Source organism: Myxocyprinus asiaticus, chromosome 29 (genome assembly GCF_019703515.2).
Source record: "Myxocyprinus asiaticus isolate MX2 ecotype Aquarium Trade chromosome 29, UBuf_Myxa_2, whole genome shotgun sequence".
NCBI classification, from domain to species: domain Eukaryota; kingdom Metazoa; phylum Chordata; class Actinopteri; order Cypriniformes; family Catostomidae; genus Myxocyprinus; species Myxocyprinus asiaticus.
In genome coordinates this window covers 33750225-33777028 of record NC_059372.1, presented here as the reverse complement: position 1 = coordinate 33777028, position 26804 = coordinate 33750225, and the positions used below count along the sequence as shown (strand labels likewise).

The 26804-nt window shown below is 38.9% G+C and overlaps 1 protein-coding gene across 3 annotated transcripts in view; it reads left to right on the top strand.

The window, feature by feature from the left end:
* The first annotated feature begins 2374 nt into the window (after positions 1-2374).
* The window catches only part of LOC127420515 (bromodomain adjacent to zinc finger domain protein 2A-like), a 56597-nt gene continuing 32167 nt past the window's right edge, over positions 2375-26804 (top strand). For 2 of the 3 annotated variants that reach the window (XM_051662866.1, XM_051662864.1), the window contains exons 1-12: positions 2375-2546; positions 5773-5902; positions 6085-6894; positions 11456-12976; positions 15021-15224; positions 15534-15905; positions 16018-16078; positions 17513-17621; positions 17819-17926; positions 18607-18829; positions 24606-24667; positions 24773-24838. In XM_051662866.1, coding sequence (XP_051518826.1) covers positions 5773-5902; positions 6085-6894; positions 11456-12976; positions 15021-15224; positions 15534-15905; positions 16018-16078; positions 17513-17621; positions 17819-17926; positions 18607-18829; positions 24606-24667; positions 24773-24838 — 3666 coding nt within the window. In that variant the 5' untranslated portion in view covers positions 2375-2546. The remainder of the gene's footprint in view (positions 2547-5772; positions 5903-6084; positions 6895-11455; positions 12977-15020; positions 15225-15533; positions 15906-16017; positions 16079-17512; positions 17622-17818; positions 17927-18606; positions 18830-24605; positions 24668-24772; positions 24839-26804) is intronic. The other variant, XM_051662865.1, reaches the window with a different exon arrangement.

Genomic DNA, 26804 nt, shown 5'->3' with positions numbered 1-26804 from the left:
AGCCCAATTTTTGTGCGGCTCACTGGGAATTCTCCCGGTCCTCCCGATTAGCCACACTAATATTCATCTGGGTTCCAAAATAAAAAAGTGAAGTTATGTACAATTAAGTGCACCCCATATTAATTTACAAAAATGTTTTGTAAAAATAAATGTAGGTAAATATTGCTTTTTTTATTTGGAGCATATCAATTATATTTATTATATTATAATTGAAATACCATTCTTCCTTGTGCTCATTCAGAGGAAAAACTGGAAAACACGCATTCATTTTTGTATCTAGATTTTTATTTCATTAAACATTTTGAATGTACTTGGCTACAATGACTGTTAGAAATTATTTTAAAATGATGATTTAAAATCACTTTTATGTAATTTTCCCTGGTTGTACACGGAAAGGGGCCAACGGCTGGATGGTTACTTGGGGCCTTGAAAATCGTAACCCGGGACTGAGACTGTTCTCTTGTCAGTAGCTGAAACCCTGTGACTGGCGAGAGCTAACGCCAAATCATCTGTCCTCATCCTCCTTGACTTGTCAGCTGCTTTGGGCACAGTGAACCACAAGATTCTCCTATCCACTCTCTTTGACCTGAGCATCACAGGAACTGCGCTTGGATGGTTTGAATCATACCTCACAGGCAGATCCTTGAAGGTCACCTGGAGAAGAGAGGTGTCCAAGTCACACAAGCGGACCACTGGTGATCCTCAGGGATCAGTGCTTGGACCTCTCCTCTTCTCAATCTACACTTCATCACTCGGACCGATAATTAAGGCTTAATGGCTTTTACTACCACTGCTATGCAGACGATACGCAGCTCTACCTGTCGTTCCAGCCTGATGACCCCACCGTCTCCACTTGTATCTCTGCCTGCCTCTTGGAGATCTCAACCTGGATAAAGCAATGTTACATTCAGCTCAATGCTGCACAGCTCCTGGTTCAAGCTCTGGTATTTCAATACTGGACTACTGTAATGCTTTGTTGGCTGGCTTCCCAGATAGCTTGATTAAGCCACTGCAGATGGTCCAGAATGCAACTGTGCGTCTAGTCTTCAACCAACCAAAGAGGGCTCACGACACACCACTCTTGATTACACTCCACTGGTTACATGTAGCTGCCTGCATCAAGTTCAGGACTTTGACTCTGGCCTTCAGAACAGCCAGTGGAACAGCACCCTCTTACTTCAGTTCACTCCTCCATGTCTATGCTCCAACTCGCTCTCTTCAGTCTATGAACGAGCAGCACCAGGTGTTCCTGTCGCATAGAGACACAAAGTCTACTTCATGATCATTCACTTTCTCTGTTCATCTGTGGTGGAATAAGCTTCCAACCTCCACACGATTTGCTGCAACCATCTCAACATTCAAGAATCAGCTGAAAACACATCTGTTTAGAGAGCACTTAACCAGTCCACACTAAATGCACTTACTTAATATTTAACACTATTTAAAAAAATAAAATAAAATCTTGTCTGTCTCTTTGGGGGGGGGGGGGGCGTCAGTGATTGCTAACAAGGGGGACCGTGTTTGACTTTGCTATGGGCCCTGTCCTTTGCTTGGGACGGCCCTGGGCTGCGTTTCCCAAAAGCATCGCAAGCTTAAGTTGATCAAAGAGACTGTTGGCGCTAATGGTTTCTATGATCTATTTAGGCTTACGATGCTTTTGGGCAGGGGTAGACTGGGAAGAGAAGTTGGCCCGGGATTTTAAATAGAAACTGGCCCAAAAGTTGTTTGGGGGGTTTGGGGAATCTGGCCCAAAAGTTGTTGAGTGGTGTGCTGTCCTTTTCTGCATATCATTGCCCCCTTTGGCATATCGTTTTGTGGCCCGTTCTGCATAACGCGGCGGCCCATTTCAGCTTATCGCGGCCCATTCGGCCCCGTTTCGTGGCCGGCCCTTTGAGAAAAGTCCTGGATCTCCCGATGGCCAGTCCGCCCCTGCTTTTGGGAAACACAGCCCTGGTCATTACTCTTATGCTGCCTTTGTGTTTTTTGGAGCTCCAAAGTTTTGGTTACCATTCACTTGCACTGCATGGACTTACAGAGCTGAAATATTCTTCTAAAATCTTCGTTTTTATTCTGCAGAGGAAAGAAAGTCATACATATATGGGATGGCATGAGGGTGAGTAAATGATGAGAGAATTTTCATTTTTGGGTGAACTATTCCTTTAATAAATGTCCATTTTTTATTTTAAGGACTTTTTTGTTTACTTTTGTACGATAACCACTTTTAGCACTGTGTTTGCCATTTGACGTCCAATGTAATGTCTGGTCCTGAGGTTGAGCACTACTCTACTTCACCTCTCCAGTTAGAACGGGTCGACTTTAAGACCCATGAGCAGAAGCACGCGGCTGCCTGGACGTCACTCACTTCCTCTTTCGGCTCTCTATTCTCTCCTCTGTGATCATGGCTGCGCTCAAACATTACCAGCCATGTTTTCAAATCTGAAACCTAAAGGTTAGCGATTCGCCCGTTTAGTATTTACATCAGATACACTCTCTTCATCCATATTGGTCGTTTGCCGCGGGGCCAGAGGCGATCGGCAGATATCAAGGTTGGCCTGTTTTATTATCATTTATATGGGGGAAACTTTTGAGAGTGTGTATGTGTGGGTGATGCTGCCTCATTTTTTCCCTTACCGTATATCTGGAAAATAACGTGAATTAGTCGACCTTCTCAGATGAGATCAGCAACATCCGTATGTATTAAAAAAACGCATTATTGGAAGCGAGATGATAAACCACCTCTAATGCTTTACAGAGCACAAACCGACCCTTGAGCTTTTATATTTATCTAATCATCCTGTTTGTCCGTTTTAAACGTCTTTAATTATTTAAATAACGCACAAACCCTTGGTTATGTAAATTAAGACCTGCTGTGTTCCTAAATGAACGATATGTTAATGTTATTATGACTCAATTTCATTCATACTTCAAAATATTGAATTAACATAAATGTTAATCGTCGAAGATTATTTCATAGATCATAATTTGCCACGATTAATCGTTGCGTTGCGGGATCGCAGGCCTCAGTTTTTCATGGCATCATCGCTGATCTAAAGCACCACTTTAATCAAACTTCATATCAAAATACCGTTCGGTAGGGCTTGTATAGTGTTTTATTTCATCATGAACATGACTACACTGTTTTCATTTCATCTTTAATTTTTGACAGTATTTCTCAATGCATAATTCGTCTCTTCAAGCAAAGTCCTTTTTTTGTTTTCGTTTTTGTGTCGGTTGTTTGGCCGCATCTGAGCACTGACTCGCTTCTTTTTTCTTTTTATGCGTGACTATATGGGGATATAAGGCTGAAATTATATGAAAGAGAATGTAAAAACAGAGACAGAGCACGTATTAGCGACTCAACTCTGAGTCGTGTTGTTTTAGTCTTTTAATACGTTTAATAAAAGGTGTATATATATGTATATTTCTGTTTGTGGTGTGAGATTCAGAAGCGGCGCATGGTCATGTGCAGCGGGTTAGCCTCCGTGCTAACCAAATCATATCTCTCCGTTTTATTTATTTACAGTTTTCATTTATTATCCCCTTGAATATCAGTCTTCAGCCGCCTGGGTTATTTTAAAATGTGTGTCGTCTGTATCGTCATTTCTGAATGAAATCTAACAGCTCAGAGAAATGTTTACTGTTAGCTGTGTGGCTAATGAAGGGGCACGCATAACATAATTACTGTTGGATTTGAATGTATAAATCTTCATTTGTTTGTTTCCATCAACTGTACAAATATGATACAGACTGACTTATGTCCACACTGAACGTGTGTTATAGTTGGGTATGAGTCTGGTTATCAGCATGAGATCTGTGTTTGTGTGATGCGTGTTATTTAACGCGATTGCTCGGGCATTTCATCGGCTTTATCTGCGACATTTTATGCAGAGATGTGAAGAGCAATATTTGTGATGTCGGCCACAGCAGTGCTCACTGGCTCTGTCTCAGAACCTAGTAAAGCGCCCAACTGGGCAGCATTTTTTTGGACATCATTGTCGTGTTCCGAACGTTCGGTACTGTTGATACCGAAAAATCGATTCGGAACACGCCTATAATGCCCCAAAAATACTGTTCTGAGTATGCAAATCACTAGGATTTGAATCAAAAGTCACTTGTCTTCAGTACTGTGCCACCACGGTTTATAAACATTTAAAGCTCTGTCTTAACATTGGATGAGAGTCTAAGTCTGTAACTTTTTGTAAAGAACCACGAGAAGCAGCTGGCTATTGTTTAAACTTGCTATTGTGGTTAGTTGAGGAAATAGGAGTTGTGCAAAGAAAGTCCGTCCGGTTAAATTATCACGATGTTGCAACTTTTGTCCTAGATTTGAATGTGGATTTTGATGTACAATTTGGGGTTTATGTCCCCAAATTTACAAGTAGGTATAGCAGCAGGACGGAGACCTCCAAATGGGGGCGGGGTCTCCGAAAGAGGGCGGGGTTAGTTTAAAAGGGGGTTGCGCCAACTCCAAAAAGGGGCGTCACTTCCATTCATAGTTAAGGTTAGGGAAAGGGTTATACCTGCTACACACTACATGACTTTCTAAGACGTCAGATTGTGGTACTGTTCGTATTACAAAACTGTCTGTGTTGTCATGAAAGTCGTAGGGTTTTCAAATTACACGAGGAATCGGCGACAGGGGCATTACAAAACATTTCACTATTGACGACTCTGCCTGGACTCCAAATTACGTTTCACAACAGAGTACACGTGAGAAGTGATACAAGATACGAAAACAAATGCATGATCATATGTTATGCATTTCAGAATATGATGTATATGTTTTTAATCGCCTTTACATAATGTGTAAAGGCATCATATATTTTATTGGATACAATATGAAAAAGTACCTCCTTATGAAAAATCAACCTATTTGCTTACCTGATTGTCCAAGAGAATTGGCAATTTCTCTCCAACTCTTCTCTTTCTCCACCCGGTTGTGGTACTGTTCAGAGGAAACATCAAATAGGCACTGGTGCTCCTGCCAATGTTCCACAAATTTTTCCTCCATTTCTTCAGTCCAATGAGACTTTCTTGATACCACAGCCATGCTAGTTGATGTACTGTTGCAGGTACATCAGGACTCCTCCCACTGAAACTTCCCGTGCCCCGTTTCTTGCTCTCTCATTGGCTGCAGTTGTATTCAGTCAAAACACATTTCACATTGCTCGATTTGGAATCGCAGACAGGTCCAGATATTTAACATGCTAGATATCTCACTGACATCGGCGACATGTCGGCACTTCTCTCAGATTGCGTCTTTGATAATTCATACATTGTGTTCCTCGTTCACGGGAGCAAGCTCCGATTTGCCTATGATTTCGGGCTTTTGTCGGTGATCTCCACAAAACTGTCAGCGAGTGCAAATCGGGCCTAAAATTGTGTAAACTTCAGTGGCGATTTGGAGCTCACGCCCCTTTTTGGAGCAATGCCTGCAGCTATACCCTTCTCCAAATTTAGGGGGTTTAATTATTCTGTTTCATATTGGAGCATAGAGATACCCACTGATCTGGGAAAAAAAAAAATAAAAATATATATATATATATATATATATATATATATATATATACTGCGTATTGCAAGTGCTTATGAAACATTAAGAACAGTTGTTCTCACAGGGGAGCAGGTTAGGGAGTCCGGTCTGCTTCATTCCCCCTCTCTCTGTCTGTTAAATGCAATTTTCTGTATAAAGACCATCAATCAACTGTGGATTAAAGTGTTGTTAGGTATTGTTCTTAAATTCTGGGATGCTAATATTTTTTTCTTCAACAGATGGAAGCTAATAATCATTTTAACTATGGGCCTCATTCTTCTGTGTCAGCTAACTCAGGACTGAAGCATTCCTCAGGAGATTCTCTCTTTACTAACGGGTCCTCAATGAGCTTCCCCCAGCAAGGGAAAAGTGAGCATTTATCTTCTATGAATTGTTTAAGAGGGGCATTTTTATCATCTAGCATAACTTGAATTCTGTTATTGATCTTTTTTCTATGTGGTCTATGATGTCTATAAATCCATAAATGTGATGCACATACCCAGTAGTGCTCTTTTCCCTTACGCTTTTAATCATCCCAATACATCACACAGATCTGAATGGCGAAATGAATGTGAACGGCATTACTACTGCAGGTGGGACCAGCCAGCCTGGTGCCCACCCTCCCTCTTCTTCCTCTTACCCTCATATGAGCAACCATCACCACCCAGGCAGCATGGGATATGACTATCTGTGGGGTCAGTCTCAATATAACCCAGCTATAGGCCCTGGCCCTTCCCACGGAGTGCAGAAACCAGGCTCCCACGGGATTATACAGCCACAGCAGCCCCAGCACCACTTTCAGGGGCATGGACCGTACCAGGTCAATGGCAGTATGGGACCTTCACGGCAGCCCTCCGGTACTGGGTCGCAGTACTGGGGAAGGGGGAATCCTGGTCAGCAGCAGCAAGGGGGATCTTCAATGCCCATGGGATATAACTCTCACAGCATTTTTGGGGCATATCCAAACCAGGGGCATCCTGGCATCCCACTGTCCCAGCATCACCAGCAGCCTCCATCCATGCAGCACCAGCCTGCAACTGCGCATCATCATCTCCAACACCATTCACACCAGCAGCAGCCGCCACAACAACAGCAGCAGCAGCAATATGGTATGATGCCTAATGGAATGCCATATTTTCAGCATTCATCACACCAGTCCCAACCGCAGACCCAGCCTCAATCTCAACCCCAAAGTCAGATTATACCACACACTGCACAGAGTTTTACACCTCCACGAGGAAGCCCCCAGCACCATCACATTGGCAGTGGTGGCAGCAGTAGTCCCCTCAACGTGCAGGCTCCTGTGATGTCTCCTTCTGCGATGCCTGATGGCGGTTCTCCTAAGAGCACGGAGATGCAAGGTGAGCTACTGCCATGAACGGGCTTCAGGGTCTGTTGATAAGACCGTAATGTGTTGTCTCAGTGAGCATGTTGCAAATGCTCCACATGAAGGAACATGGGCCCGGTTTACAGCTGATATTAACATCTGTCTTGCGTCTCTTGTTTTTTTCACTACATACAGTTCTCACTACGTCAGTGTGTTACTGCATGTTGGTTGATAAGTCGCAAAGTAAAAAAATAAGCCTAAGAGGTAGACTGGGGCTATCACGATTATGAAATTTGTCTGCCAGTCAATTGTCAAAAAAAAATAAATAAATGATTATGACAATTAATTGTCTGTTTTAGGGCTATGACGATTAATTGTCTCTTAGGGCTTTCATGATTACTTGTCATTAAAATTGTCATATTTCTTAAGGTGCATGTTTGCCTCACAGCTTAAGTGGTTTTTAAATATTGAACTTCAAATATATAAATCATATAATAAAATAGGGATATATGATTTCCTTTTTAAGTCTTTAAAAACTTATGAATGACATGAAAAATTATGTTCTAAATATCAAAATATTTTGAAATACATAAAATACTGTATGTCTCTTTTTGGTCAATTTTACATTTTCACAGTTTTGTTTGGAACTCATATATTTTTTATATTTTATAAAAAAATTAAATATAAATTTGTTATTTATTATATTATGCAATAATAAAATATTTCTGTCCTAATTTCTTCACTTTCATGCGTTATTTTAATGCACTTGGATTAAACACGTGCTCTTATTTCTCATGAAGCAAAATCTTTTAGATTTTGTTTCATCATTTTATCACTCCACATAAGCATGCGTCTACTCCGCTTGTGTATGAACCTGCTTTGACCAGAACATTTACCATTACACGATCGTGGAAAGTGAAGCCCGGAGCACTTTATTCACTATCAGAGTTTATATTTGTTCATTAATATTTTCGTGGGAGTTTGGCATGAGCCTCTGCTGACGGTGCACATAGCCCCTGTAAGTAAGGGTGCTGAGGGTGCTACAGTACCCCCAGTCAGCGTTCCAGCCCACCCTGTGAAGTGCTGTCAAAATTTTGCATGCATGACAATTCATTAAAGTTATCTGAAAACTAACGTGTTCTTTGTTAATCTCATTAACAAAAATAATGACGATAATTTTTAGGGGTATTTTTATTTAATTAACGATAACGAAGATGACAAGAAAAAGATTATGATGATAATTAAATGATTTTAATCTAAACATACTTTTTACGAAAATGTGAGAAAAAAATTATACTGTATGACATTAACAGTGCACTAACAATGTTTTCAAAAAGAATAATCATGAAAGAATTTATTAAATAATCCAGACATGGTGTTCCCCGCTTGAGCTGCATGAACTGAGCTGATCACCAATCATCTGTCTAAAACACGGAAAATTAATAACAGTCCCTAAAACTGTTAACAACACCATAATTACTAAAAGATAATACTAATACTAGCTAATACTTGATAGCGCTCCTAAAATAGCGGAGTAATTTCTTTACAAGGACAGCTTTCATATATGAATTTTATGATCATAAATCTAAATCTCTTGTAAAAAATTTTAAATAAATGTTTTGAAATGTATTAATAATTGGTTGAAGTTTGTATATTTGATTGACAAGTTTTTATAGTGGTTTTTATAGCGTTATAGTTTATTATAGCAAAAGTTTGAATTGGAAAATTTGTGCTTTACATCTTTTTATGTCTATATAATCTTCCCCCCCCCCCCCCTCTTCTGGACAGGAGTTTAACTGAATGACAAACAAATGCCTCATTTATGGCATTTATATAGTTGCTTAAAATTTCCTCTATTGGACATTTAAATGTGAATTTGAAGTGCACAGTAATTGCAGTCAGGGGCGTATATTCTGGGGGGGGGGGGTTAGGGGTTACCCCCCAATAATCAAAACAATCAAGTTCAAACTTCACACTGCAACCCCCCCCTCCCCCCCCCCCCCATTTTTTATGCCAAATCTACGCCCTTGATTATAAAATAACCTCGGTTAGAGCAAATGACCATGATCTGGCAATAATTTAATAATCGCAACAGGCCTAACGTAGACAAATGTTATTTTAGATGTTATTTTCTGATGTTATTAGTTTTCTGATGTTTTATTTTATTTATTAAATGTTATATTTAATCGAGATTTTGTATTAACTGTACTTCAGATCTGCATGCTTCACATTATCATTGTCACCTCATGTTGAGTTCTGTGAAGTCTTGGGCTTGTCTGAGCATATGCTTTTCCAAATTTTACAATCAAACTGTTATTTTAAAGCCGCATAGAACCAGCAAAGTTTAAGGCTCTTGTTTTAGCACATTGGATGATTGACAGGTGAGTAGTTGGTGGTTCTTTGTTGTACAGGACTCATCAGGACGGATAATTGTTTATTAATGAAATTTTGACAAATGTGTTTTTACTACCTCCATGTGCGTGTCACTAAACGTTTTGTACCCTGATTATGCCGGTTTCATTGCTTTCCAACTGTGACGGATGTTAATACCAAGTGTAAACATGGCCACAGGGTCACAGTGTGTTTTGTTTTTTTTACTCTTTCTGTAGTTCTCTCCCTGTCACACGCATACACACTCCAACTCAGTTGTGTTCACTTTAAAGAAAGCCCTTTTAATGTTTTTTTTTGCAAAGTCACTGTTATGTAATGAAATTTATGAAGGTTTATGCTTTGTTCACGTGTGACATTGATTTTTTTTCTTTTCACGAATCACGGCCCATAGTTATGAGTGCTTAATATGTTTGAATGATGATGAAAGGCATGTACTGTTTCAAAGCAATATAGATGTACTAGTTAAAAACGAAATCTAAGGCCCTATTTAAACCTTGCATTAAAATGTGTTTTTGGTGATCGAGTTGCTATCAGATAGTACTTGAGCACATTAAATGACAGGTGTAAATGCACCCAAGACACCGTTTGATCGGATTGTGATCAGGTCGCTGAAACCACATTCAGAGGTGGTTAGGGAAGGATTCTGAATGCATTCAAAGAATGTGTAAATGCAAAAGTAATTAATTATGTGATGTTACGCTACAGTTAACAGTTTTTAAAGTGCTGTGTTGTAGTTTCTTGATTTTATTTAAACTGCCATTTTAATGTGAAGAACACAACAGACACTGTCGTCTTGGAATCTTGTCACGTGAATTATATCCCATGAATTATTCCATTGGAATTCTCTTGGAATATCTCGTCTCTCTCCTCAAATCCCCATTTTCTCATGTCTCTTTCCTGTTTTCTGATCACTATGTGGCTCGCACGACATTTGCGCGTTTAAGATGAGAAGCATATTTAGCACATACAAAGCGCAGAATTTGCTTCGGCGACCTGGAATTAAGCTTTGGCGGCTGCCAAAAATTTTTAAATGAAGGAAAAACCCTGACTGTCAAAGTGATGGAAGCATTTTAATTATCCATCACTGTTTTTAAAATTCGCTAAAAGATGGAGAATTTTAAGTTACCACAACTTCTGATGTAATATGTAAATAGTTTTTTCCATTTTGCGTGGGTAACTTTGATCGATCCGATCACAATGGAGATGCGTTTGATTGCAAGGTTTAAAATGAATCCAGCTAAAGAATATCCAGATACGATACGGATATAAAACGCACATTAATGCAAGGGTGTAAATGGGGCCTAAATATCACCAACACTGGTATTCTAATTATTTTCTTCTAAGCCAGTAACATCTGTCACAATGTTGTCCACTCAGACTTGTTTTCATCATAGTTAACTTATCTAAATCGCTTCCTAATCTCACTATTAGCCAATTAATGCCTTCCCCAAATTCTCTTTTACACCCACATTCATTAAAAGTATTTGCAGCCTAGATGAAATGAAATTATCAATAATAATGCACTTCCCAATGAAGATCAAAAGGATACATCATCTGTTTTTAAAATTCTGTTTCTTTGGCTTTGTTCACACTGATTATAAATCCGATCTTTGGGACTGACTGCCTGCACTGTCATTTTGCAAGTTATGAAATTGGATCTGTTTGTTCAAAATAGTAAATATCCGATAAATTATCATGGTTTCCATATTAATGATTTAAGAGTCAACTTGATGCTAAGACTTATTATAACATGTCAACATTGTGGATACATTACTGTACACATTTATGCATAAGTTGTGCCTGTAACAGCTCGTTCATTCATCCACTATTCACTATGTAGCAAATGCTCACTATACTGTATGGGGAAAGAGTGAGCGTAAATGAGTGAGTTCAGAGACAGCTCTACACTTATGTGCATTTTGTATGAGGTTATATGCGTCACCCACAAAATAATGAAAAACTACTTGAAATACAGTCTTGGTCAAATGTCAAACTTTGAATGTTTGCCCCTTGAATGTTTCGCAATCCGAGTGCCTTCATTGGGGTTGATTTTGGAAGGCCAAAAAATTAGATTTTTGCCATTTGTCTGAACAAAGCCAAACATATCTATGTCTGTCTGTCTGTCTGTCTTTTTTTTTTTTTTTTTTTAAAGAGTTTTTAGTCATCTTAAAGTAATACCTGTTGTATTTATTTTTTGTCTCCAGTTCATATGAATGAGTCATTTAAAGAAAAGGATAAAGACTACAATGGAGTAGAGAGAACCTCTGTATCCCAAAGGTTGCCAAAAACTGAGGGTTTCCCCATCAAGCCCCCTGGTTCTGATTTCTCTGCTGAATACAGACAGGATGTGCAGCACCCAGTTATGGACCTAGAGCAACGTCAGGAGATGGGAGCTTCCGTAAAGGAACTAAGTCCTCCCCATGTCTCTGGACCTCCTCCGCTACTAGCTAGTTCTCCTCGAAAAACATCAACCCTTCCTCTTCAGACAATCTCTATATCTGCTTCCAGTCAGCATTCAAATTCTTCATGTTCAGAAGGTCCTCAACTTTTAGGTTTGTCCACACCTCCTAAGACAGCTGTCGGAGTCAATGCATCTGTGCCGACAGCAGGTGGTTCACCTTCAGGATTTTGTACAACTCCATCAGTTTCTTCTCCTAAGAGAGTTCCACATCCTGTTTCTCACAGCCAATCTGTGACATGTTCATTTAAGTCCTTGACGCATCCTCCAGTGGTGCATGTACCTCCTCAAACAGCTCCTGTCGGGTCAAAAAGTCCACGGGTTTCTCCAACACCTCTATCTTTAGCTGCGTCCCCATCTGTTGTGTCCGCTCCTGCACTGGCACATCTTAAAGGACCCCAAGAGGCATCACCTCTAACAGGCCAGAGTCCTAAACATCCTGCTGCTTCCTCAACACCAATATCTGTTGCAGATAAAATCACCCTGCCTTCCGTTGTCGTCAATCCTCTTCATGCTGCCTCTCACCCCTCTCAAATGGCTTCATTTACTTCTCCTGCTGTTAGCTCTTCTCAGGCATCCACAGCACCTCCTAGTGTTTCAACAGCAAATGTGGACACTGCCTCTTCTTGCAGTCCAGTCCAGATAGGTTCTCATGAAGTAGAGCACCAGACGTTTGGAGAAATGCTCTCTTCTCAGAAAACTCACGGTAAATATGAGGTGAGTGATTCCCAGTGCAAAACTGAAGTCAGAAGCTCCAACTCATTGTCCAACAATGATGCACAATCCGAAATGCATACGGTGCAAACTTATGGTAGAAACCTTGAACCGGCTTTCAGTGCTCCAAAGGAAGCTGAGAGAGACACTATGCCTGTTGTTAAAAAAGACTCTAATAATATAAAAAATGATTCTTTAAATGATACCTTTGGCACTGACGCATCAATGAACTACCCATCCTTGGCTGAGTCAACCTACTTTGAAAGCTCAAGAGCTGGGGATACAAGTTTTATGATGGACACCTTTGATTCTTATAGCATTTCCCAGACTGAAGACCAATCAATGTTTACAGAAGGATCCATGATTGATGACTCCAGGGACACTTCTTTCATCGAAGAGAACTTGAACAGCTCCGTGACCTCTAGCAGTTCCACCGATGAGACCTCCCTGAAAGATAACATGTCTCTGCTGGACGATTCTTTAAATGAAACCTCACAATACAGCTCTTCCCTTCTCTCTGCATCTGTTAATGCCTCTGCCCAATCTGTGAAAGGTGAGAATTTCATTTGATCATTTAATTGTATTATCTAATGTTTTTGTTAGTCTCACCAATTTGGTAAAACGTGTTGCTTAAAAATAATTTTTACCATCAAAAGTAAAGCAGTATGAATTCCCATTCAGGTGTACTTGAGCACTGAAAACTGTAAGGCCAGAAAGTGACACACATTCCATTTGGAACGACATTACAGCATGGATTATGCTACTTTCGAAGTGCCCTGCAAAGGCATCATCAGCGCAAGTGAGAACACAGCCGTATGCGCTGAACAGATGTAGGGGGAGGGTGCGTTATCATTCTAAAAAGCGTTGATTGATTTGATTTGTTTAGAAGTATACTAGCAGATAGATTACCTGAAAGCTAATAGAAATGTACTAAAAGCAGACAAACGTTCATTTTGGTTTCACTGGGTCTTTAAGTTTTTTGGGGTTTTTTTAAAAGTCAGAATCCAAAGGGGTTGAGTTGAACTCGAGACCTAATCTATAACAGCTGAATTCATGTCAAGACCGGAAAGTGAATCTGTATATGAATCTGAATTCAAATGACAGCTGTTAACTCAACACTAAGCCATTGTAGCAATAATTTAAGCTTATTTTAACCTTCACAGATAAAAACAATGTGTCAGTATCAGGGCTGCAACTATTCATTTATGGATATAGTTGGATTCGAGAATATACTAAAGAATTGAAGTACTAATGTCCAGACTTGGACTCCAAGTCTGGACATTAGTACCTCAATTCTAAAACATACTCTGTTCCAGTGGTTTCCAAACTGAGTGCCGCAACTGACTAGGGGTGCCACGGAGTCACTGATTAGTTTAATAATAGCCACCGATGGTAAAGGTACCGGCAGTACCAAGAACTGACTCATTTGGGTACCCACATGCTGTTTCACAAGCGTATGTCTGCGCATGCTCTATAGAGCGCTCGTGCCTCACTATGAATGCAGCGGCGCGCGTGAACATTCAGATGCGCTTCTTAGTCAAAATGCCCCTCGAGAGTGTAAACAGACTGGACAAAATCTGCCATCGACACGATATCATTAACACAGCCATTAATGTGCAGTATTATTTACATGAGTGTAAGCAGACAGGACAAAAATCTTATCTCAATATATCTGATCTGTGCAATGTGTAAATGCAGCCTTATAGACCTGCTGCTGTCTGTTATATCATTGATATGAATTAAACAGCAATATTGACAAGAAAACGAGAAGCACTCTCTGTCTGGATCTCTTTAGTAGCCTGAAGCTCAAATTTTAACGAAATTTCTGCTCAGTCAAACTCTGACTGCATGGAATCAATATTAGCATACCTAATTAATGTCTATTAGAAAAATGATATCTAATAATCACACAGTAAAGATTGTCAACAATTTAAGTATTTTGCATTAGATTACTTTTTTGATGTTTTTATATTATTATTCTTTTTCATATTTAATTGCTGCTGTTAATGAAACACTTAAAGCACTGTTTACTCTGTTCTCTTTTATTTTTGACTCTTGAATAATTACTTTAAAACCTTGAAGCAATGTTTACTTTAGAAACACTTCAAGGCTAAATAGTTTTAATTTGTTAATATTTATATTAATATTAAACGTTTTAAATAACGCAGTGTTTTCAAAAGCATATTTGTTTATTTTTCAGTGGTTACCATAAAGGGGTGCCGCAGTTTAAAAAAAATTTGGGAACCAGTGCTCTATGCCAACCCATTGTAAGCGTGCGGTCCCATTGTACATACCGAGATTCTCTTCAAACTGATGACAGTAATTGACTTGAAATGGTAAACTGAAGATAGAAGACCGTTTTTTTACTCCCATGGCCGCTTTAGAGCCACTTGCAGCATTGTGCACTTGCGTTATATTCTGACACATCACAGAACACAATGATGTGTGAAATTGAGCTGGTGTAGCTAGAAGCATTTGCGTTTACATGCGTTCATGGAGCATGTTTTAGGCCTAAAGTTAATGTGGTGCTTAGGCTTTTGGACATGAACTGAGTGGACAACAGACATCAATGCCTATAGGTATTTTATTTCCCATAGGTAATGAGAGTGGACTTGGTACTTCAGGCATATCTGGAGGTGAAAGAAGATCAGATCTTTCGGCAATAACAGTTCAGGGCCTGCAAGTGGTTGTCTGTGGTTCTATTGATGGGGCAACCACACACATACCACCATCTGAAATCCTAATCGCCATGCCAGTAAAAAAGCCACGGAAACCCAGAACCCCAAAGACAACTGCTGAAGGTGAATGCGCTGTCCACCTTTTCCTTTATGATGTTTGCATAGTTGATGGTTTTAGGGCTGCAACAACTAATCGATGAAGTCTTTCATAATCAATAATCCAAATATTTGACAACAAATTTAATAAGCGATTTAAAGTGAGGTCAGTGATGTGACTTCAGTAGTGAAAAAATCAACAGATTATGAAAATAATCATTTTTTGCAGCTCTAAATGGTTTACAATATTCAATGCGACAAAATGTGAGTTTTTAATTAGTAAATCAAATACAAAAGTACTGTAGGCTGTATTAATTCACTAAATTATTTCCACAGGATCTCCTGATTCCAAGCCCAAGAAGCGAAAGTTAACCTCTGATGTTCCAAAAGAGGGAAAAGTTAGGAAGAGGAGAAAGAAAAATGAAGAGAAGCCACTGAGTGCAACAAAGAAGAGAAGGCTCTCTAAAGAGGCACAGGAATCAGGGGCTGTCCTTATCGATACCTCAACTCCTTCAAATGCACCACCTCAACTTCCAAATGAGCCATTTAACTTTGTCCACGATTCTAGCTTGACCAATCACGAGAGCCCTGATGTCAAACCCAAGAAGATTAGGAAGCGTAAGATGAAAGAGGGAGCAAAATCATCCAAACCTGAGGTTGCAGAAGCAAAAACTGCAGATGATGATGATGGCGGCAGCTCCACAGCAGGTATCTACATATTAGGGGTTACAGTTTGTTCATTTTAAAGGGATAGTTCCCCCAAAAATGTAAATTCTAGTAAGTTTGAGTGTTTGTAAATGTGAACTTTTTTTTTTCTCAGGTGACACCCCAAGGCGAAGGATTGCATCTGAGGAGCAAGTCCAATTTCCTCTGCAGCATGGGTGAGTTTTCCTTTGTTCAAAGTAGTTGCATTATTATCTTCATTCATCATCTTCAGTTAACACATTCCCCAAAATTATAAGGTAAAATTAGCGGTGTTTGCCAATTCAAGCATCACTACTACTATTACTTACTTATTTGAACAAAACCCTAAGTAATAAACTTTGGCATGTAACTCATTCCACACCCTTTGTGCTACGGACAAACTACCTGAAATCGTACGGCTTATTGAGGAGAGTGGTGATATTACTTTTCCCAAGATTTACATTGAAGGTGGGGCGCAAGACATATTTAAAGACTAGAATATCATAGAGACTGGTGGTGGGCTATTTTGACTTTAGTTATTTTAACAGCTCAAAGATTTTTCTTCCATGTCTTTTCAGGAATATGTCACATTTTTTTTTTTTTCATTTTCTGAAAGGTCCTGCGACTTATTTACACAATGCCCACCAAAACACAAACATATGAAAAGAGTATTTTGCCTTTACAAAGTACTTTATTCAACCAGTTTAAATATTCTGTCCCATCATCATTGTTTTAACAAACTCTAGACCGCTGTCAAACGCAACGCACTTGCCAACGAAATGTTTCATCACACTCAAAAAACATTCAGTCAGTGTACCAGATAAGTAGTGCATAACAAAGAGGGTTGCAAATATCAGAAATATCCACAGATAAGGTGTTTTTCCACTGCATGAACTTTTCCTAGTTCCTGGAACTATTTCAGGTTCTCATAGTTTTCCCACCACATGAACTAGTTCCACGTGGAACTAAAACCTGAACCAAACCATAATTCATTTTACATGCTCTTGAGGTGGTACTTTCCTTGCAAAGTGGAACTATTTGTTTCAGAACAGAAAAAGATTCTCATTGGTCAAAAAAAATTCTTCATCCATCTGACAGCAGATACCGGCCATTTTTAAAAGTCTGGTTAGTAACCTTCGTTAAAACATTTGAGTTGTTGCTATTGTAGTCTTTTCAGATTAAAATGGATAGATGGACAGATGCTGCTGTGCAGGATTTGCAGATTATTTATGAAGAAGAAAAAATGCAGTGTGAGTTTGAAACATCGACCAGAAATTAGGTGTACCAATAAATCTGATTGCCTGGTGAAGTTAGACTTTGATGACATTAAACTATGTAGATTTAAAAGAAATAAAATTAAACAAGACTATAAGAGAATAAAGGATCATAAAATCAGTTATGTTCCATGATTATCATGTATAAAGTTTGTACATTGCATTATGTATTGTATATACAGTAGTTCACTCATTCTACTGTTCAGTGCTTCAAATGTTTTGCTTAGATTTTTGCACTGCTTACCTCGTTTGCGGTTGTTTTCACCTTTCCAAACATATATGTGACTTATGCAGGTGTCATATGTTCTGTTGTACTCTTCTTGTTTTGACACGGTTCTCGTATTTCACCTTTTCTAGCTGGAAGCGAGAGATTAGAGTGCGGAAGTTTGAGGACCGTCTGAAAGGGGAGACGTGGTACTATGGCCCCTGCGGCCGGAGAATGAAGCAATTCCCAGAGGTCATCAAGGTGAGAACTGTTAGATCTGCACACATTACCCAGTGATTACCCACAATTCTGTAACTGAATCTGCACAAGTGGTAGAAAGACTCCTGTCTGGTTTACCTGTTACAAATGTGATGCATTTAACCATCATAACCAGATGTTTAGGTTGACGTTTACACTCAGTTGATTCAAATGTCTCTGTTTTGGAATGCGTTCTCCAGTATCTGCAGAAGCATCAGGATACTCTCCATGGGGTTTCAAGAGAGCACTTCAGCTTCAGTCCTCGCATGCCAGTGGGAGATTTCTATGAGGAGCGGGACACACCTGAGGTGTGTTTTCAGAGGTCTACACATGCTAGAGACATGACAAACGTGGTACATGAGGAGTTTTCAGCAGCTCACCGTGCAATGCTGAGACATGCAATCCATGACAGTTACACTATTGCATGTCAGATGTAGTGTTTCTTGTTCAGATGTCAAACAAATTTGAATTTAGCATCTTTAGCAGCTGTTCAGATTGAACGATTTCTTGCATTAGGAAGAGTTAGGTAATGTGCAAGGAACTGAACAGAACGCAGATGTCTCGAGGCACGTTTTTTCAAAAGTTAAATTTATTTTAACTTGACAGCATTTTTTAAAAATGTGCTGCTCCTGTGCAAGACACTAAAACAGAGCAGACAGAGACAAATTTAGTGTTAACGGTCTCTTAGGTGACTGTGATATGATACAATTACAGCCAATCAGAATATATTTTGTTTAATATTCAGTCCTGTGGTGTAGGATTTTGGCCTGAGATTTGTCTGTGGGAGGGGCTACCCAGAACAATACCACAGTAATAGAAACCAAGCGTTTGACTTAAGTGTTGCTTGTGGCGGCTGGTTAGGACAAAAACTTACATGGAAGAGATAGCTTGTAGCTTATCATATCAGTTCTGTTTTTTTATTTCCATATTATAACCCAAATATATCCTGATGCATAAAATTATACTTTCATACTTTAATTTGTTACAGGGTATGAAATGGTTCCTCCTTGCCAACGAGGAAGTGCCTTCCATGATCATGGCAATAACAGGCAGGCGTGGTCGTCCTCCTAATCCAGACAAAGAGCCTTGTTCCCGTGGTTGCCGAGCCAGAGGAGGCCAGGGAAGGCGCCCCGGCAGACCTCCAAAGCCCAAGATGGAGGATCTGCTCAGTAAAGTGGACGCCAGGCTGCTGAAGAGGCTGGAGGCAAAGGGTGAGTTTGCATATTCAGGTGATGAATTCACACTGATGTGCATCATAAGTCATGTGACTTTTCCTCATGTCATGTGACTGAATAATTTGCTTATGACTGGACTAACCAACAGAGCAATATCATCACACAGCATCTCAGATGTTACTAAGACCTGGCATCAGAATGATTGGCTACTATAACCCCCAGAACTGTCTGATATGCAGTTGTGAGTTCAACTAAGCATTTTATCTGCACGCTCTAAACCATTTACATTACATTTAATGAAAGAGCGACATTTGCTTTCCCAGTGGCTACAACTTCCATTTTTCATTTTTGTTTTGCATCAGTTTCCCCGAAAGTGACAGTTTTGTTTGTACATTTGGGATGTAAATGCTGCTTTATTAGGGGGCCAAGCACCAAAGGTGCTGGAACCCTATTGTACTTGTTAAGATTTTCTTCTTCTTATTATTATTATTTTTCTTCCCTAAAAGTATTTGGGTGTCAGAAACTGTAAATCGTAGAGGTACAACCTTGGCCAAAATGACATACTTTTTCTAAATTGTTCTAGGCTGTTTGTCCAATTCGCATGAAATGTTGAATAAATCATCTACAGACCCTCTTGACAAAAAGTTATCAAAAGAATTTTGATTCATTAAATCGTTCGGAAGATATAAGCCATTAGGTTTTTGGGTGTGGCCTATAATGACTGTGTGGCCTGTAATGACTAATTGTCAGTATCTTGTGAGCACAAGATTCAAACTTAACAAAACTTTAAACACAGACAACAGAACATTCTGAGGTCATATGCAAAATTTTGTTGTTGGATCATCACTGATCCTCCACCAAATTTCACAGTGGGTCCGAGACACTGTGGCTTGAAGGCCTCTCCAGGTCTCCATCTAACCATTAGACGACCAGGTAGAGGATCGGTGATGATCTGGGGGTGCTTCACCAAGGCTGGAATCAGGCAGATTCATCTTTGTGAGGGATGCGTGAATCAAGCCACGTACAAGGTTATCCTGGAAGAAAACTTGCTTCCTTCGGTTCTGACAGTGTTCCCCAACTCTGAGGATTGGCTTTTACAGCAGGACAATGCTCCATACCACACAGCCAGGTCAATCAAGGTGTGAATGGAGGACCACCGGATCAAGACCCTGTCATGGCCAGCCCAATCTGCAGACCTGAATCCCATTGAAAACCTCTGGAACAAAACAAACAAAGCCGAGCTACTTGAATTTTTGAGCCAGGAGTGGCATAAAGTCACCCAACAGCAATGTGAAAGACTGGTAGAGAGCATGCCAAGACACATGAAAGCTGTGATTGAAAATCAGGGTTATTCCACCAAATAGTGATTTCTGAACTCTTCCTAAGTTAAAACATTAGTATTGTGTTGTTTAAAAAATAAATATGAACTTGTTTTCTTTGCATTATTCGAGGTCTGAAAACACTGCAACCTTTTTGTTATTTTGACCAGTTGTAATTTTCTGCAAATAAATGCTCTAAATGACAATATTTTTATTTGGAATTTGGGAGAAATATTGTCAGTACTTTATAGAATAAAACAAAAATGAACAGTTTACTCAAACACATACCTTTAAATAGTAAATAGGGGGGCAGTGGTAGCTCAGCGGTTAAGGCTCTGGGTTACTGATCAGAAGGTCGGGGGTTCAAGCCCCAGCACTGCCAAGATGCCACTGTTGGGCCCTTGAGCAAGGCCCTTGACCCTATCTGCTCCAGGGGCGCCGTATCATGGCTGACCCTGCACTCTGACCCCAGCCTAGCTGGGATATGTGAAAAAGAAGAATTTCACTGTATATGTGCAAATGTATAATGTGTGATAAATAAAGAAAATTATAATTATAAATTAATTATTATTAATTATAATTAATTATAAATCCAGAGAAACTGATAACTTTGCAGTGGTCTTTTTTTTTTTTCTTTTTTTTTTTTTCTCAGAGCTATATATATATATATATATATATATATATATATATATATATATATATATATATATATATATACACACACACACACATACATACATACACTGGCAGCCAAAAGTTTGGAATAATGTACAGATTTTGCTGTTTCGGAAGGAAATTGGTACTTTAATTCACCAAAGTGACATTCAGCTGATCACAAAGTATAGTCAGGATATTACTGATGTAAAAAAACAGCACCATCACTATTTGAAAAAAGTCATTTTTGATCAAATCTAGACAGGCCCCATTTCCAGCAGCCATCACTCCAACACATTATCCTTGAGTAATCATGTTAAATTGCTAATTTGGTACTAGAAAATCACTTTTCATTATATCAGACATAGTTGAAAGCTATTTGGTTCGTTAAATGAAGCTTAACCTTGTCTTTGTGTTTGTTTTTGAGTTACAGTATGCAGTAGACTGGCATGTCTTAAGGTCAATATTAAAAATATCAAAAATGGCAAAAAAGAAACCGCTTTCTCTAGAAACTCGTCAGTCAATCATTGGTTTGAGGAATGAAGGCTATACAATGCTTGAAATTGCCAAAAAACTGAAGATTTCATACAAATGTGTACACTACAGTCTTCAAAGACAAAGGACAACTGGCTCTAACAAGGACAGAAAGAGATGTGGAAGGCCAGATGTACAACTAAACAAGAGGATAAGTATATCAGAGTCTCTAGTTTGAGAAATAGACACCTCATATATCCTAAGCTGACAGCTTCATTGAATTCTACCCGCTCAACACCAGTTTCATGTACAACAGTAAGAGAGGACTTAGGGGTGCAGGCCTTATGGGAAGAATTGCAAAGAAAAAGCCACTTTTGAAACTGAAAAACAACAAGAAAAGGTTCGAAAGGGCAAAGAAACAGACATTAGACAACAGATAATTGGAAAAGAGTGTTATGGATATTAACCCCATTGAGCTTTTGTGGGATCAGCTAGACTGTAAGGTGCGTGAGAAGTGCCCGACAAGACAGCCACATCTATGGCAAGTGCTACAGGAAGTGTGGGGTGAAATGTCACCTGAGTATCTGGACAAACTGACAGCTAGAATGCCAAGGATCTACAGTGCTGTCATTGCTGCACATGGAGGATTTTTTGATGAGAACTGTTTGTAGTAGTTTAAGAAGTTCTGATTTTTTCCCCAAATTGTAATAGTCATTTTTCACATTATTAATGTCCTAACTATACTTTGTGATCAGTTGAATGCCACTTTGGTGAATAAAAGTACAAATTTCTTTCCATAAGAGCAAAATATGTACATTATTTCAAACTTTTTGCCGCCTGTGTGTGTGTGTGTGTGTGTGTGTGTGTGTGTGTGTGTGTGTGTGTGTGTGTGTGTGTGTGTATATATATATATATATATATATATATATATATATATTACACACACACACACACACACACATACAGTTGAAGTCAGAAGTTTACGTACACTTAGGTTGAAGTCATTAAAACTCATTTTTTAACCACTCCACACCACTCCCATATTAGCAAACTATAGTTTTGGCAGTAATTTTTCCAACAATTGTTTACAGACAGATTGTTTCACTTTTAATTGACTATAACACAATTCCAATGGGTCAGAAATTTACATACAGTAAGTTAACTGTGCCTTAAAGCAGCTTGGAAAATTCCCAAAAATGATGTCAAGTGTTTAGGCAATTAGCCAGTTAGCATCTGATAGGCTAATTGGAGTCAATTGGAGGTGTACTTATGGATGTATTTTAAGGCCTACCTTCAAACTCAGTGCCTCTTTGCTTGATATCATGAGAAAATCAAAAGAAATCAGCCAAAACCTCAGAAAAACAATTGTGGACCTCCACGAGTCTGGTTCATCCTTGGGAGCAATTTCCAAAAGCCTGAAAGTACTACGTTCATCTGTACAAACAATAGTACGCAGGTATAAACACCATGGGGCCACACAGCCATCATACCACTCTGGAAGGAGACAAACTCTGTCTCTTAGAGATTAATATAGATTGGTGCGAAAAGTGCAAATCAGTCCCAGAACAACAGCAAAGGACCTTGTGAAGATGCTGGAGGAAACAGGTAGACAGGTATCTATATCCACAGTAAAACAAGTCCTATATCGACGTAACCTGAAAGGCTGCTCAGCAAGGAACAAGCCACTGCTCCAAAACTGCCATAAAAAAGCCGGACTACAGTTTGCAAGTGTACATGGGGACAAAGATCTTTCTTTTCAGAGAAACGTCCTCTGGTCTGATGAAACAAAAATTGAACTGTTTGGCCATAATGATCATCATTATGTTTGGAGGAAAAAGGGTGAGGCTTGCAAGCCGAAGAACACCATCCCAACCGTCAAGCAGGGGGGTGGCAGCATCATGTTGTGGGGGTGCTTTTCTGCAGGAGGGACTGGTGCATTTCACAAAATAGATGGCATCATGAGGACGGAAATGTATGTGAATATATTGAAGCAACATCTTCAGACATCAGCCAGGAAGTTAAAGCTTGGTCGCAAATAGGTCTTCCAAATGGACAATGACCCAAAGCATACCTCCAATGCTGTGGTAAAATGGCTTAAGGACAACAAAGTCAAAGTATTGGAGTCCACAAAGCCCTAACCTCAATCCGATTTGTGGGCAAAACTGAAAAAGTGTGTGCGAGCAAGGAGGCCTACAAATCTGACTCGGTTACACCAGTTCCGTCTGGAGGAATGGGCCAAAATTCCAGCAACTTATTGTGAGAAGCTTGTGGAAGGCTACCCAAAACATTTGACCCAAGTTAAACAATTTAAAGGCAATGCTACCAAATACTAACAAAGTGTATGTAAACTGACCCACTGGGAATGTGATTAAAGAAATAAAAGCTGAAATAAATCATTCTCTCTACTATTATTCTGACATTTCACATTCTTAAAATAAAGTAGTGATCCTAACTGACCTAAGACAGGGAATATTTCTACGATTTAATGTCAGGAATTGTGAAAAACTGAGTTTAAATGTATTTGGCTAAGGTGTATGTAAACTTCTGACTTCAGCTGTGTGTATATATCGAAATATACAGTATATGTAGTATACACACATGTATTAACAGTTCGGCCCTCATACAGTGACGGTCCAGTCTGGAGTTTTACACCCCTGCTTTAAACCCTTCAATGAGTTCCCTTTACTCTGCTGTGTTTAATGTGTCAGTGTGTGCATAAATGATAACAGAAATATCTAGCCACAGCCATTCATTGTGAATCAGAAAAATCAGATAAAATATATACTGACTGCTGTATCTAATTTGCTGGATGCTTTCCAATAGTCAAATGCACAATATTCTGATGACCTAATAGCCTGTATTAGCCATAGACCTTTTTCATAGTAGCAGTATACTGGATATTTGAAGGGATTGAAAACAAGGCTGAGATATAGACTTGCAGTCTCTTCAACTGCATGTGGTTTATGAAGCCATATAAAGGTCTTAGGTCACATCAAATATTCACAACTTGTGCTTTGTGGAGTTTTTTTGTCTGCTGATTTAAAAAAAAAAAAAAAAAAAAAGTATTTTGAAGGATTCTTTTTTCAATGTTTTGTCTGCATAATGATCCAAAACACTTTAAACAACAGTACAACCCATTGAAGAGACTGCAAGTCTGTCCCTCACACACTCGTTTCATTCCGTCAAAAACTGAATATGGTGCTACTGTGACTAAGGTCCATGTGTGCTTGGTCCCTGATGAATTCCGTTTGCTGCAATATTTTGCTATTTGTTTTTGCAATATTCTGATTTTTTGCATACATTCGCAACTTGGATGGAAACCTACTGTTGATTGCAACTTATTTAAATGTAATCTTTATTTACAGAGGAGCTCACAGAGGAGGAGAAAGTGAAACTGGTTAAGATCAAGAAGAAAATGAAGAGAAAGGTGTGCTGGCTTTGGAATTTTTTAATTACTAAATCCATTTTTGAGAGTGTTTGTTTTCATCTTTGAAATGTTATTTCATTATACCGAGTGCTTTTTCTAATGCAGGCAAGAATGAAAAGAAATGAGGATGCAAAGAATAAAAAGATAAGGCAGGAGAAAAGAAAAGCCAAGGTAAGAGACACAAACCTTATTTAAAAAAACATGAACTTAAAAATGTTGTTAAAATACTTTGTCCTATCTTAATATGCTGAGACAGCAATAAGACATTCGTAGGTTAATTTCACTGAAAAGTGTAAACACTGTGGCGCGTTGCTCCGTTTGTTTGAGCATCTCGATCAGCTCAAACATCATAGCAACATTGACTCAACAAATAGCGTTAGTTTGGTGGTGGGACTATGTTTTTCTGACCAATTGCAGATAATGGAAGTGTTTGAGAAACCTGTTTGAAAACTCATTACTATTGGAGTTGTCAAAATTAGTAGTCGACGATATATCGCAGAGATATACCGAAAGATAAATTTTCCAGTTTGGCTGATTTTTTTCTTGAGGGCACTGAAAATTGAATGCTTGCATGTGAAGCAACTGAGACATGTAAACAACCAATCACGGTTCATTTTGTTGTTACATGCCATCATGTTACTACAATAATAGACCGGTGTGCAACACAGATCTCATTAAAACTTTCCGCATATCAGAGCTGCGGCAGACACGTTTGAGCTCAGTGTTCAAGTGCTCGCCTGTTTCATTCTCCCTCTCTCCTCAACAGTTCCCTGTAACTTTTAACTGTCTTGTCTAATGATAAAAAGGCAAATATCAATAAAACTATTATATACAGTTTGCAAATATGCACATATCTTGTTTAAACAGATGTTATAAACAAACCTCACAAAACTTGAGCAGATCCAGCGTCATGTGGAGCGCTCATTTATTTGCCTCTAAAAGCCTCTTGCCTCTAAAGCACATATTCTATCAGCCTCTCCTCAGCAGTTCCCTGTCACTATTAACTTTTCTAATGATAAAAGGCAAATATAAATAAAACTTCTATTATATACCATTTGCAAATATGCAGATATCCCGTTTAAACAGATGTAATTCACAAACCTCACGAAAACTCTGCGTTTACTTCCCGTCGAGCGCTCAGCTAATAACTTTCTCTGAAGTGTGTATTCTATCAGCCAGAATAAAATAATTTTAGGATCAGGATCAAAATTTCCACTGATTCACAAATCATGATGGTAAGTCCGTGACTATCCAAGCAGGCGTTGTCAAGAGAAGATTGCTGCGCTCATGCAGACCCAGTGTTGGGTCTGCATGAGCGCGAGTGCAACTTCAAAGTAAAAGCGCTTCACGTGTGCTAAAAGTAAATGTCTTATTCACTAGGCATTGTATGTACAATTGGTTTGATTTAGTATTTTTTGAGAAAATGCGTTTAATGCGCACATGCCATCCATGGTTGCTGGACTACTGTGTGTACTATTTCCTTCTTCCTAATATATTAACAATTTTTTCATGGGCAAATAAATTACTCAAATTTGATGACTAAACGGAAATCAGAAGAAACTGCTATCTACCATTTAAAATACAATATTATTTTTTTAGATAATTTTTTTACAAAGTTAAAGTTTTGTGTGAAATTGAGTAAATATAGTGCTAAATAAGAGTTTACAAATGTTTTTTTTTTTTTTGCAATTTTATGTTTATTTACTTTATTAAATTGTGTGATTTTATATCAGCATTGTATCGGCCTGTCGGCCACCATGCTGTCTGGATATTAGCATCGGCCACTAAAAAAACCATAACAGTCGGACACTAGTCATAATTAATGCGTTAATACGTGCGATTAATTCAAAAAGTTTAACACAGAATTTTTTCATAATCGCGATTAACGCATTTATCGTTAATCCAACATAAACATTGTTGGAAGGGTGGAACCTTTGCGATGTGTCCGCCTGGAGTCATTACATAGACACAAACACACACACAGCAGTGATTCAGTGTCAGTGATAAATTGATGGGGAAAGGAGCTCTTAATGCTATTTGATGTACAAAACAAGCCTAGATGGAACTTGTGACAGATATTAAGTATTTTTCAGCCTCAGTAAGGCACCTTTTAAATACCACAGAAGCATGCAAAGTC